Source organism: Apostichopus japonicus, chromosome 16, assembly GCF_037975245.1.
Source record: "Apostichopus japonicus isolate 1M-3 chromosome 16, ASM3797524v1, whole genome shotgun sequence".
In the NCBI taxonomy this organism is placed as follows: Eukaryota; Metazoa; Echinodermata; class Holothuroidea; order Aspidochirotida; family Stichopodidae; genus Apostichopus; species Apostichopus japonicus.
The window spans coordinates 6,559,289-6,574,186 of NC_092576.1; the positions used below are offsets into that span (position 1 = coordinate 6,559,289).

At 37.5% G+C, this 14,898-nt stretch overlaps 1 protein-coding gene across 6 annotated transcripts in view; it reads left to right on the forward strand.

Moving 5' to 3' along the window:
• Positions 1-13,866, forward strand: part of LOC139982065 (uncharacterized) — a 76,815-nt gene extending 62,949 nt beyond the window's left edge. For 4 of the 6 annotated variants that reach the window (XM_071994577.1, XM_071994580.1, XM_071994582.1 and 1 more), the window contains 9 exons: positions 2,285-2,521; positions 3,421-3,593; positions 4,414-4,557; positions 6,074-6,259; positions 6,991-7,088; positions 7,780-7,850; positions 9,310-9,378; positions 9,979-10,105; positions 11,798-13,866. In XM_071994577.1, coding sequence (XP_071850678.1) covers positions 2,285-2,521; positions 3,421-3,593; positions 4,414-4,557; positions 6,074-6,259; positions 6,991-7,088; positions 7,780-7,850; positions 9,310-9,378; positions 9,979-10,105; positions 11,798-11,964 — 1,272 coding nt within the window. In that variant the 3' untranslated portion in view covers positions 11,965-13,866. Of the gene's footprint in view, positions 1-2,284; positions 2,522-3,420; positions 3,594-4,413; positions 4,558-6,073; positions 6,260-6,990; positions 7,089-7,779; positions 7,851-9,309; positions 9,379-9,978; positions 10,106-11,722; positions 11,755-11,797 lie in introns of those variants that run through there. The other 2 variants (XM_071994578.1, XM_071994581.1) reach the window with 2 other exon arrangements.
• Positions 13,867-14,898: the final 1,032 nt, after the last annotated feature.

Sequence of the window (14,898 nt, forward strand, 5' to 3'; positions counted from 1 at the left end):
GATATTGAGTTGTGACATGTTGATATTGAGTTGTGACATGCTGATATTGAGTTGTGACATGTTGATATTGAGATGTGACATGGTGATATTAAGATGTGACATGCTGATATTGAGATGTGATATGCTGATATTGAGTTGTGACATGTTGTTATTGAGCTATGACATGTTGTTATTGAGTTGTGACATGTTGACATTGGTTGTTATTGAGTTGTGACATGTTGTTATTGAGTTGTGACATGCTGATATTGAGTTGTGACATGTTGTTATTGAGTTGTGACATGTTGATATTGGTTGTTATTGAGTTGTGACATGTTGTTATTGAGTTATGACATGTTGATATTGAGTTGTGACATTTTGTTATTGAGTTGTGACATGTTGATATTGAGTTATGACATGTTGCTATTGAGTTGTGACATGTTGATATTGGTTGTTACTGAGTTGTGACATGTTGATATTGTATTGTGACATGTTGTTATTGAGTTTTGACATGTTGTTATTGAGTTGTGACATGTTGATATTGGTTGATATTGAGTTGTGACATGTTGATATTGAGTTGTAACATGTTGATATTGAGTTATGACATGTTGTTATTGAGTTGTGACATGTTGATATTGGTTGTTATTGAGTTGTGACATGTTGATATTGAGTTATGACATGTTGTTATTGAGTTGTGAAATGTTGATATTGAGTTGTGACATGTTGTTATTGAGTTGTGACATGTTGATATTGAGTTATGACATGTTGTTAGTGAGTTGTGACATGTTGATATTGGTTGTTATTGAGTTGTGACATGTTGATATTGTGTTGTGACATGTTGTTATTGAGCTATGACATGTTGTTATTGAGTTGTGACATGTTGACATTGGTTGTTATTGAGTTGTGACATGTTGTTATTGAGTTGTGACATGCTGATATTGAGTTGTGACATGTTGATATTGAGTTGTGACATGTTGATATTGAGTTGTGACATGTTGATATTGAGTTGTGACATGCTGATATTGAGTTGTGACATGTTGATATTGAGATGTGACATGGTGATATTAAGATGTGACATGCTGATATTGAGATGTGATATGCTGATATTGAGTTGTGACATGTTGTTATTGAGCTATGACATGTTGTTATTGAGTTGTGACATGTTGACATTGGTTGTTATTGAGTTGTGACATGTTGTTATTGAGTTGTGACATGCTGATATTGAGTTGTGACATGTTGTTATTGAGTTGTGACATGTTGATATTGGTTGTTATTGAGTTGTGACATGTTGTTATTGAGTTATGACATGTTGATATTGAGTTGTGACATGTTGTTATTGAGTTATGACATGTTGATATTGAGTTGTGACATTTTGTTATTGAGTTGTGACATGTTGTTATTGAGTTTTGACATGTTGTTATTGAGTTGTGACATGTTGATATTGGTTGATATTGAGTTGTGACATGTTGATATTGAGTTGTAACATGTTGATATTGAGTTATGACATGTTGTTTTTGAGTTGTGACATGTTGTATATTGGTTGTTATTGAGTTGTGACATGTTGATATTGAGTTATGACATGTTGTTATTGAGTTGTGAAATGTTGATATTGAGTTGTGACATGTTGTTATTGAGTTGTGACATGTTGATATTGAGTTATGACATGTTGTTAGTGAGTTGTGACATGTTGATATTGGTTGTTATTGAGTTGTGACATGTTGATATTGTGTTGTGACATGTTGTTATTGAGTTTTGACATGTTGGTATTGAGTTGTGACATGTTGATATTGGTTATTGAGTTGTGACATGTTGATATTGAATTGTGACATGTTGTTATTGAGTTGTGACATGTTGATATTGGTTGTTATTGAGTTGTGACATGTTGATATTGAGTTGTGACATGTTGTTATTGAGTTGTGACATGTTGATATTGAGTTGTGACATGTTGTTATTGAGTTGTGACATGTTGATATTGGTTGATATTGAGTTGTGACATGTTGATATTGGTTGTTATTGAGTTGTGACATGTTGATATTGAGTTATGACATGTTGATATTGAGTTGTGACATGTTGATCTTTATTTCTGATGTAGTACAGATATTGAAACATAACATATTGACTATTGTTGCTATTTTCTGATGTTATAATTAATATGTAAAATGCTGATATTTCTCTTCACATACTGATACTGTTCAAAACATATGTTAATTATACAACATCCCAAAATTTGCATTATTTGTGGAAATCAACCTTGAAATGTTTGGTACAAGGATCATGAAGAATGCTTTGTTTCCATTGGTTATAACAGGGCAAGGACATCCGTCACATCAACGATACAGAGATGCCGTCCATGTTGATAGGGTTGAACGGCTACGGCCCTGTCGACTACTCGGGCACCTGGTACGTCAACGGTGACATGGGAGAAAACTTTATGGGTATCGTGTTTGGCTATCAGAGTAATCGGAAGTTCTACCTCGTCTTGTGGAAGCACGACAACGGTAACAATCCTAACTATTCTCCCGGACTGAGAGGAATCCAGATTAAGGTAAGGAGAATCAGAAGAAAACAAACGTCCGGTATAAATTCCGATTCGTCGCAGGATAAGGTTGATTTGATTCCCCTGTGTTGAATTGATTGCGGTGGAATAGCCGAGTCAAAACTTAAAGGCAGCGTGGGATATACTAGAGTTTGTGAAATGGTTAAATTTGAGTTTATCCTGAGCCCCGTACGTTTTGGATGTGGTGTTGTTGGGCAGCTGTCACAGTGGTAAAGGTACTGATTGCTCTTGGGTCTAAATATACCAATGGATGGAGCATAGTTACCAACATTTGGTCAGTAAGATGTGGATGTGAAGTCACGACGGTAAAGCAGGCATGAGCTTTTTCAGCCACTTCGTGGAATATCCGTGATGTCTTTTTTTACCTCCGAAATTTACACCTCTCAATTTCCGTGAATTCCTAACAACAGCGTTGTTTCATTTGATCCGTTTTTTGCATGTTTTTCATTACCTATGGATATCCAACTTGCAGGGGAACAAAAACTAGTGTCCTAACACACTGTAGCATATGCAAACTGGAGCCTATACCGCAATTTTGGCACAGTTCCGTTATTTTTTTTTACCCCAGGCTCATCCCTGGTAAAGGTTTATTTCTCAGGCATTAGATGTATAAACATTTTAAGCATGGTTAGCCAACCCCCCCCCCCCCCCTCTCTCTCTCTCTCTCAAGTTCTTTAACTGTTATGTGAACAGATAGGGCATTTAGGTATAATTGCTTTGCTTTGACCAACAAATTCTAAAGACTTTCAATTCAAGGATATTTTCTCTTCATTTCCTAGAGATGTTTTTCTTTTTTTACATCTGATAACCGCTGCTTAATTTGTTGATTATGACATTCATCAGAATCATGACAATTAATAATTTTTTATATATATATATATATCTAGAAAGTCGCATCCAGCTCAGGACCCAGCAGTACTCTGGCGAACGCTATCTGGTATGCTCAGAGCACGACGGGCGAAACGGAGCTGCTCTGGCACGACCCGTGGATGACTGGCTGGGAACATCGCACCTCATATAGGTGGTACCTGTCTCATAGACCATCCGTTGGCTTGATCAGGTATTTATTTGAACCCGATGGATCACATAAAATGAAAAAAATTTGGACAATGTGATAGGATAGGTGAAAGTGAAAGTCTCCCAATAGAAACCTGGTCCAGTAACGTCCACCCCCCACCCCCCTACCGGCAAGGTGGCCCAATTCTGTGGGTACAATTCAGTCTCCCTGAAATAATTTAATTAATTGGCTAACTTAGGCTATCGGTGTTGTGTTTCACTCATTAGTTATTAATCTTTGCTAGGCCATTCACACTTGTGGTGACAGTCAATGATATACAATTACCTAGCAGTAAGCTCCAAATGATGTGTATGCAATGATTACCACTCAACAAAAATTAAGTGGCATGACGGTCAAGACTGCCTATGGAAAAACAGTCTCTTCAAATGCACTCGAGCATTAATGATTGGTTACTTGATAGCATAAACTACCCCAAATACTGCCATTAGGATTCATCTTTGAGCGCTAGTAATTAATTGACCTGTCACCTGTATGATTGTAAACACAAATGTTCTAATGGCCTACAAATGTGTGTGCAATGAATACCACTCAACCATTGAAGATAAAGTGGGACTATGCAGATACAGTCTTGTGGTCTTTGCTTCATTAGCTAACAGAGTAGGCCTAGTTATCTTAATGGATTACAGATTTGTTTAATTAAGCAGATATCTACAGATAAGAGATTGGATAGGAATTCTATTGGGAAAAGATATACCTCAGGTTCAGAAGCATTTTAATTTTTTCATATTCACCTACAAGGTTTTTTTTCAGTAGGTAAGAAGTCTGTTTACAGTATTTATCTCTATTTAATTTTATTTTCAAGGTTGACTGTCCGGCAGGGAGCTTCAATACTGGTGGATTCTGGCGATCTTTACGATACTTCTTACGCCGGAGGGAGGTTGGGAGTCTTCGTCTACGACCAGCCAGATGTGATTTGGTCTGGTCTGAAAGCTGAGTGTGCAGAGAGGTAGGTATAGCTAGCTATACAGTAATACCCCCACCACTTTATAGCTATAGAGTAATACCCCCACCACTTTATAGCTATAGCGTAATACCCTGCCACTTTAATATGCATAGAATGAAATAGTGTAAAGGGTAGGTATAGATATAGAGTAATACCCCCACCACTTTATAGCTATAGCGTAATACCCTGCCACTTTAATATGCATAGAATGAAATAGTGTAAAGGGTAGGTATAGCTATAGAGAGTAATACCCCCACCACTTTATAGCTATAGCGTAATACCCTGCCACTTTAATATGCATAGAATGAAATAGTGTAAAGGGTAGGTATAGATATAGAGTAATACCCCCACCACTTTATAGCTATAGCGTAATACCCTGCCACTTTAATATGCATAGAATGAAATAGTGTAAAGGGTAGGTATAGATATAGAGTAATACCCCCACCACTTTATAGCTATAGCGTAATACCCTGCCACTTTAATATGCATAGAATGAAATAGTGTAAAGGGTAGGTATAGATATAGAGTAATACCCCCACCACTTTATAGCTATAGCGTAATACCCTGCCACTTTAATATGCATAGAATGAAATAGTGTAAAGGGTAGGTATAGATATAGAGTAATACCCCCACCACTTTATAGCTATAGCGTAATACCCTGCCACTTTAATATGCATAGAATGAAATAGTGTAAAGGGTAGGTATAGATATAGAGTAATACCCCCACCACTTTATAGCTATAGCGTAATACCCTGCCACTTTAATATGCATAGAATGAAATAGTGTAAAGGGTAGGTATAGATATAGAGTAATACCCCCACCACTTTATAGCTATAGCGTAATACCCTGCCACTTTAATATGCATAGAATGAAATAGTGTAAAGGGTAGGTATAGATATAGAGTAATACCCCCACTACTTTATAGCTATAGAGTAATACCTCCACCACTTTAATAGCATAGAATGAAATAGAGGTAGATATAGCTATAGAGAAGCTGTGACGTAACTATTGAATGGCGTATCCCTTGTGCAACAACGTAATACCCTTGCGCAACAAGGGTATTACTTTCACAGCCTCTTCTTCGAACGATCGTACCATGATCACACGACAGCGTAAAACAGAGTAGGGCAGTAGGCCTTATTATTCATTGGGCTGTAGCATGCATGATGACATTGCTCGACATATATTAAACTGTGAACAAAAAACGGTTTTCTCAAGAAATACTGTCAAGTCCGGATTGGCTGATAACCCTTGCGCAACAACGTAATACCCTTGCGCAACAAGGGTATTACTTTCACGGCCTCTTCTTCGAACAATCGTACCCTGATAACACAACAGCGTAAAACACAGTAGGGCAGTAGGCCTTACAATTCATTGGGCTGTATCATGAATGATGACATTGCTCCACATATTAAACTGTGTACAAAACGGTTCTCTTGAGTAATACTGTCACGTGAGGATTGGCTGATGACCATTCAATAAAGTTTGATTATTTCTTAATTAAAAAAAAAAAATTCAGGGTAAACCAAGCTTTAATGTTGGATGGTGTCGATGACTTTGTGACCCTGCCGTCCATCAAGAACCTGTCCATTGATGCCAGCTTTACCCTGGAAACTTGGATCTACTTAGAAAATGGGGCTCCATCTTCAGACATGCCTATCCTCTGTAGCTCCGATGGAAATCTCTGCTTCTCTGTTCAAAATAAGTGAGTGTTGTTTTCTGCACAAAACTATTTCTTTTTTTTGTTGGCATTATTTGTCCAAGCTATCATCTGAGTACTGAATACTATGATTTTTAAGTTGAATTTGTAAAATTTTAGCAAAGTTTGTTTCTGTTGAGCTTGTGACAAGCCTATGACTGCTTTGTTCTGTGCCTAGTGTATATTTTGTCTAATTCCTAAACACCACATTTTTTTGTTTTTGGGTGTGAAATTCATTACTTTTAGCTCACATTGGAATAGGATGAGTGTAGTCATATCAATCATCCCTCGCAAGATTTGTATTGTATTTTTTTATTTTTAGATCCTCCTGCATGCAGGAACTCGCGAAGAAGCCATCATTGGCTTATCAAAGCTGCAACTGACTGAAGACAGTCTCTTAGATTCTAATTTAACATCCATGATTATGAATTGTCAATTGTTAACAACTCTGTAACTGGACAACTTACATTAATCTTGGAGTGACTCGATCTCGGGACCTTATTATTGAAAGGTACCGGGGTTAACCACTGAGCTAACACTCCTATTTGACCACTTAAAAAGAAGTAACAACCACAGGATGATAGCCAAACTCTTCTTGATTTTGTTACCCTTCCATCTGAACCTATCAAAATTCTAGCAGTTTGTACCCTCTTCCAGACTTTTCTAGTTCGATTGCATAATGGGCCCCCCTACCCTAACATCCCTTTGTTAATACCAGTTCTATGATTTGTTTGCAGGGTAACTAATTGCTCGCTAGGAGGGACGACACTTTCAGCGGGATCCTCTCTGGTTGAAACAGCCTGGAATCACATTGCTATGAGATATGATGCACAGAGTAAGTACCAAAGTGTCATGTCACGTAGAGGCCCCTGTGTTAAGGTTACTTAGGATAAATGGTACAAGATGCCATGCTTGAGGACAGTAGAACGATTGTGGCTCTGAATGTTGCATTTCCTTTACTTCCTCTCCTAATCTCTCACATGAACGTTTTTTTTCTCTCCTAGTTCTATTCGTCTTCTTCAGAGGTATTTCTCCAGACTCTCCCGGGCCCTCTCCTATGAATCCCTCTTTCCCTCTCTCTTATGTTTACCCTTCCCATGCTCCTCTCTGCCATTGTCCTGCTCCCCTCTAATCTTCACCAGCTCCCCCTCTACCCTTCCCCTGCTCCCCTCTACCCTTCCCCTGCTCCCCCTCTACCTTACACCTCTTCCTCCACTCTTCCACGCTCCCTCTACTTTCCCACCCACTCTGTTCTCCCCTCCTTTCCTCCCATCTCCCTCTCTGCCTCTCTTGCCTCCCTCCCCTTGTCCTTCCCCTGAATGAGAATCTTCATAAATCCAACTAAGATGTTAGCTGTAATAATTTAAGGTAGCTTAACATGGCTAATTGTAAACACAGCTAAACTTAATAGCAAAAAGATGAGAATATTTATGGAAAGCATTCACAGTTAAATGAAATGAAACTAACAACAGGAATTCACATATTGGGCTAATTTGTTATGACTTTACTTTATCTGTTTCTTCTAGATTTAGAGTTAAGTGTCTTCATCAATGGGACGTTGGATGGCAGTCAGACTGACGTACCATCTGTGGATTGGGTGAGTACATTAATTCTTGGATTGGACATAGCATTCACAACTGTTATCTGTAGCTGTAGATGGGCGATTCTGGAAGACTTTATGCTCTATGTAGGAAAAATAGAGTAGAATAAAGTACACTGGTCCAATGCTTGGGTTTGCGCTTTTAGCTGTTACCTCGTCAGTACCCGGTAGTTTATAGAAGATCTTTATTTTGGAGAGAATTTCAACAAGCTTGTGTTGTATTATGTTTGAAAATTGAAATTCAACTCACATATTAAGTGTACGGTGAAGTTTGATGACTGAAATGTGAAGTGTGATGACTGAAGTGTGAGTATCGAAGTGTGATGACTGAAGTGTGATGTGTACGGTGAAGTGTGATGTTTTTACTGAGAAGTGTGATGACTGGAGTGTGCATGAAGTGTGATGACCGAAGTCTGGTGGCCAAAGTGTGATGTCGGAAGTGTGATGTCGGAAGTGTGATGGCCAAAGTGTGATGACTGAAGTGGGAGGTGTGATGTCTGAACAGTGAAGTGTGATGACTGAAATGTGAATCTTACATGCTACAGACTACACAATGCAGTTAATGTAAAATAACTTGATTAACTTGCTGAGAGTTCGTGTTGAATATATTTTTTGTGGAATATGTTACCCTTTGCAATATCAGAAGGCTGAATTGGGTTGACGATGATCTTGTTTAGCTTTCCGATCACGATGTATCCTCATCAGAAACGAAACTAAATCAATGGGAAAATGTACCAAGTTTAGGGTAAAGTCAAGTGTAAAGTAGCGATGAATCTCATTCTTGGATGCCATGTTCTGGATACCAAGCTAAAAGAAGAACATATTTGATATAATTCTCAGAGAGCAGAAGTAATTGATAAACCCTTTAACCTAAATTGTGGGAGTTTCATTACGTCTTCAATATTCCAAATATTCACCATCTTTCACAGTCACATAATTTGGAACTATAACAGATATATTTAGATAAACTACACTGGACTTGTATCACTTAATTGTAAAACTTTCACACAAGATTACTAAAACTTTTCCTACAGTTATACCCAGTTTGAGCAATGACTCTAGACTCTAGATATGAAGTGTCTGTTGTTGCTTTAGAGTTTGCTTCCATATTTTGTTCATCAAGCAGACAGTCTTTGTTCATCTAGCAGATGCCCTTCTGCTCTTCCTGGTCACAAACAGTTTTCTATCAAATTCAACACAACTCTTTTTTCTTTCCTGAAGGATTTGAAGATGTATGAAGGTTTCAGTGTCTGGTCATTCGATCCTGGCAGGATCCTACTCTCAGAAGCAAAGTTTGAAATTAAGATTTGCTTCTGGTTGGAACGATACCCTGCTAGAATGAAAATGTCGGACACAGGGAACGTCATGCATTTACGTAACTCACTCTCTTGTTGAGATGTATTTCCTTTTGGAGAAACCATCCTCACTGCCTTTAATTTTTTGATCCTTCCTTTAGGATAATAGTACGGTGTTATACATCGGAAGAAATAACGACACAGCCTTCCTGGAAGCCATCTTGGATGAAGTAAGTCTTAAGGAAGGATTGTCTACATTATGATAAATGAATTTAACTTAAAAAAAAATTGAATGAAAATGTACCTTAGGGCATGTTACACTCTGATCCTTAGCAAAGAATCTAGCAAATTTTTATCAGGCATGCAGAAAGAGAGAAAAAAAAAACCCTGAACGTTTCAGATGTAATTAATGTTGTAGGATGACTCACAGAAACAGAGTGAAATAGTTAAAATAGGTGACACCAGAGAGTAAAAAGGTGATCTTCTGTAGAGATATGAGGTGTGAAGGAGGGCAGGGTACTTGTCAAACAAGAGGATCGGGGAGGATGGGAGGGTTATGAGGGAAAAGGAAGGTAGGAGAGATAGGAGGAAGGAAGAGAAGAGGAAGGGAGGGGTGGATGCAATGGGGAATATGAAGGGAACACGTAGTAATAGAGAGGGAGAGAGTAATTAAATACATCCAGGCATGGTGAATGGACTGGATGTGTCAAAGTGAAAAGGTTAAGGGATTATGAAAAAGATGTAAAACCTTACCTAAAATATATCATTTTTTGGGTATGGCTACAATATTTCATCTGGACTTGAATCTCTCCGTGCCTCTCCTTGGTCAGGTTCGCGTCTGGGGTCTGGCTCTACTGGACAGTGAAATCCAGGACCATTTAGAGCTTCCTTACCTTCATCGGCAAAATCACAAACGGCTGTTGGACGCTCACTTCTCTATGGATAACGAGGAGGACGGTGAGTCTTAAATCAATGGTGTAGTCAGACAGAGAGAGGGAGAAAGGATTGTGATGGGGGTGGGGTATGGGGGGTGAGGGGAGCAACCTGTTCCATCTATGATGGTTTACAGAGTAGCTATTGTATTGTCACTCCTGTTTATATGGAAATGTCTTAACGATTACAGTCAAAAGGATTTCTGGCTGTACTTATCAATGGTGTAGCCATAGAGATAGAGATAGAGGATTTTGATGGGGGTGGGGTATTCAAGGGGGGGGGAGGTTAGGGGAGCAACCTGTTTGTCACTTCTCCCTTGGAAATGTCCAAAGGATTTTAGAGAGACTTGTGTGAATAATAAAGACCTATTGTTACCAACTGAGTAATGTTAGATTTAGGTTTAGGTCGTGACCTTGGTCCAAATACGAGCTATATCATTAAATTTATAATCAAGGAAGAAACTTTTCAGTTATTTGGAAATTTGGATAGCAAAGTGTTGAAACTTTTAATTATTAAAGTGAACTGTGTAGATGAGATTCATTGAGATGATGTTTCATTGATCATATCTCTCAAATCATATCCCGAAAATGTTAGCTAAAGTGTATTATATTGTTTCGACATTAGCATTCACTGTCCCATACTTTTCCAGTGATACAATAGAAAGGGTATTCGTGGCGTCTGTCTTGTCGATCCTAGTATATGCGGTTCCAGTATGGTATCATTTTGTACACGTGAAAGATAAGAGAAGAATAAGAAGTTTTCTTAAATTTTGTTCCAAAATTTTCATCCTTAATTATGAGAATCTTGTACATAGAGTCAATGAATCTGCTAGGAATGAATTTATACGACTTGTCAAAAATATTCAAACTTCTAACGAACATCCTCTACATTCCAAGCTCAACTCTCTGTGCAATAAAACAAATTACAATTTGAGAAATCCAAATATAATGCCATCTTTTAGAATTATACTCTTTAAGAACTCGTTTATTTACAGAGCAACCATTTTTGTACAAAACGGCTCCTTAGATCCTTTATTGTAGCTTTTTGGTAATGTTTTAGAATTTTTACTCTTTAAGAACTCATTTTATTTACAGAACAGCCCCTTTTTGTAAACTGGTAAAGACAGCTTCTTAGATCCTTTGTTGTAGTTTCTTGATAATTTTGATAACTTTTGTAACGCTTTTTATGTTTTCACTATTAACTTAGTCTCATAAACTTTTATATGTCTTAACCTGTATTTTGATGTTCTGTATATTGTTATATTTTTATCCTATTTATAAATTTCTCTGTAAATTTATACTGGAATAAAGAAATGAAAATGAAATGAAATTGGTGCTGTGACCGAGTAGATAAAGGCGGTGGCATTTGAAGCAATGAGGCTTAGCAATTGGGAGTTTCAGGGTTCGATTCCCGGCCAGGACATAGTAAGGTGGGTTTTTCATCCAAGAGCAGTCTACGGTTTTTCCATCTGAAATGACTTTCTAAAATTGAAAAGATTTCAAGTTTGAGTTAGCATGTTGAATTGGAAGCCACCCGACGTGTAAGTTGCAATCCATAAGCCCTTGCGGGTTTCTCCCACATCAGTAGTTGCTCAGGCGTGGTAAAAATAATTGCTGTTTATCCCTTACAAATCCCGATCAGGTGACACCACGCTCTAAGATCAATGCATCTAATTATTATTATTTTTTTTTTTTCTTTCTTACAAATCCCGATCAGGTGACACCACACTCTTAGATCAAGGCATCTACGGTCACGACGGTACCATAGAGGGCAGCGCTCTGTTTGTCTCAAGTTCACTGGACGCTGGCAGGTTTGAATTGACCTACCCGGATGCGAAGAAGAGGAAAAAAAGAGAGCTCAGTCGCTATCATGAAGAATTGTAAAAATAAAAACAAAATTATCATAAATCTTACCAGCAATCTTCTCCAGCAGAAAACATACATTTCAGAAAACAGCAGAAAACTTACATTCCCTACATTTTTGACAAAACCGAATGACCTTAAAGAAAAAGATATGCTTATTAATGACTAGAATTTACCATCAATAGTTCAAGAAGTCTCCAAAGATAAACTTTTGCAATTAAATAGAACGTAACAAGATTGAATGGTACTCTAAAATAAATTAATGTTAAATAATGACAAGTTTAAAAAAAAATAGCGGTCAAGTAAATGGATCCTTTTTCAGATCAAAGAAGAACATTTACATATGGACATTTTTCATTGCTCAAAATTATTTAAAAATTCAGAAAAAAGAAAAGTAAAAGAGATGGGGGTGAGGGAGAAATATTTCTTACACAAAAGTTTGTAGATTTTATTGGAGTTATTCTTCATAGATTTCTTAGTTTTGCTGGTGAAACTTTTTTAACATTGAGTTTTGAGAAAACATATTTTTTTTTTTTTTAAGTAGCAATCAATATTCCGTCCTCAGTTCCAGTTATGAGTTTAATATAAGAAGGAGAAGAGGAGGGTTTTATATTTTTTTTGGGAGAATATGCAAGAATGAGATGAAATTTCGAAGTTCTTATATTTTATTCTATAAATGGAGATCATAGATAAATGACTCAAATGGATTATTCACATGTATGTATTGTTAAAAAAAAATGTGTTGACCATATTTATCCGTATATTTTCTTGGAATTTGTCCTTTTTTAGTAAGGTTGGATTTCATCTATTTTAGTATTCTTTGTAGGAATATATTTAAAAGTATTCATGAAATGAATCCATGTAAAGTATCAAAGAGAATAAAAAACTCAAACTGCATAATGTGATGATGTCATATCACTGAATTATGCGTTTATATCGTATAAATTAATAAATAGCTACTCATTGTGTACTTCATTATATATACGTAAGTCATTTTATTATTTACAATCAGCATGATGTAACTGAAAGTAACTTGTATATATTATTTTTTATAAAAATTCTCTCACAATAGATGCTATAGGATATTTTTGAGTATGTTTGAAATTCCACTTAATTGTTGAAAATAACTTTTTAGTTCAAATTTTTAGTTATAACCATATTTGGCATAGGGTAACTGAAATCTATGAGTCAATCATCGAGGAAGACATTCTCAAAGAGGCTAATATGGCGCCCTGATTCCAATTAATCACATGCACCATTGTAATGTGAAAGTAAGTAGGAATAAATTTACCCTGAGTATATAAAAGAACCCAAGATATATATTCAATGACGAACAGAATCATTACTTGCAGAAGTGTTGGCTCTACTGAGTGGTTTTAATGTGCATTTTAGGTAGTTTACACACAGCCTAAATCATTGTCTACAGTTATCACGATCAGGTCTGATCTGGAAATAAAACCTCTGTGGGAGTCAAATTGCCACCAGCCTGATCATTCCAATACCTATAGTATTTTGATCACATTCTTAATATACAGAGCGACAGGGGCGTAGCGAGCGGGGGGGGGGGGGGTGTGGGGGGGTGTCACACCCCCCAATAATTTGGTCGCTGTCGGCAAATTTTGGGTCTGTCGGCAAAAGGAGAAAAGGTGAAGAGAGCGGAAGGGGAAGAAAGAAGGAAAGCTGAATAGAGAAAAGGAGAAAGGGAGCTTCTTCTGTGCCAAATTTGACTTAAAATATACACCAGATTGCATCTAAGGACGTTTCAAAACTAAAAATTTTCAAAAGGGGAGGGGTAGACCCCCTACCCTTAGACCACTCCCCCATTTCAGTCACCACTTCCAGATCCGTCGGCAAATCAAATTTGACTTAAAATATACACCAGATTGCATCTAAGGACGTTTCAAACTAAAAAATTTCAAAAGGGGAGGGGGACACCCCCTCCCCTTAGACCCCTCCCCCAATTCAGTCACCACTTCCAGATCCGTCGGCAAATCAAATTTTACTTAAAATATGCACCAGATTGCATCTAAGGACGTTTCAAAACTAAAAAATTGCCAAAGGGGAGGGGGACACCCCCTCCCCTTAGACCCCTCCCCCATTTCAGTCACCACTTCCAGATCCGTCGGCAAATCAAATTCTCCACACCCCCAACCAAAACCCCTTCGCTACGCCCCTGCAGAGCGGCATGAAGAGAGAGAGGGAGAGATGGGGGAAGGGGGGGTGCGAGCTACAACCCTCTCGTTCAAGATCGGTTAATCTTTTATCGCATTATGTATAAACATCTAGGAATATTTTAATGGTATTAAAGCACTGTTGTAGCAAATGCTTTATTTGAAAATGAATGTTTCATAACCCTTGAAGAAGAAAATGTACAATTTATCCTGTAGGTATTTTCTTGTTTTGTTTTTTGAAGACCACCTTGATCACCACTATTCCATCCTATTTATTATACCGGTAAAGAAAGGAATTTATTAAAATAAACAAGACATTACAGCAAAACCTCTCTTATTTTATCATCATTGTTCATACCAGTTTTTTTAAATGAAACAATAAATATACCTCTCAGTCCAATAACATGTATTTCCACCAGACACAACCCCCCCCCCCCCTAACAGTTGATTATAAAACGTTAATGAGGTGAAAATCCAGACCAGTGATAAACTTCCAGCCTCCACAGGGATTCGAGCCCCGACCTCCCGCTTTATATGCGGACACTGATAAATATGCAGAGCTGAAAGCAGTATAGGAACTCTAATGGTGGGTGAATGCGTATAAATTGGCTTTGTATAACGGTCATTGAGGGCTTGGCTTGCCTATGAAGAGTGATTATTCTGTGTACCAGGGGTGCACTCTGTAAAATCATAACACTTTGGTAATACGCCCTTAATGACGGTTATACAAAGCCAATTTATACGCTTTAACACAACAGTAGAATCATTGTAGTCAAGTGGTATA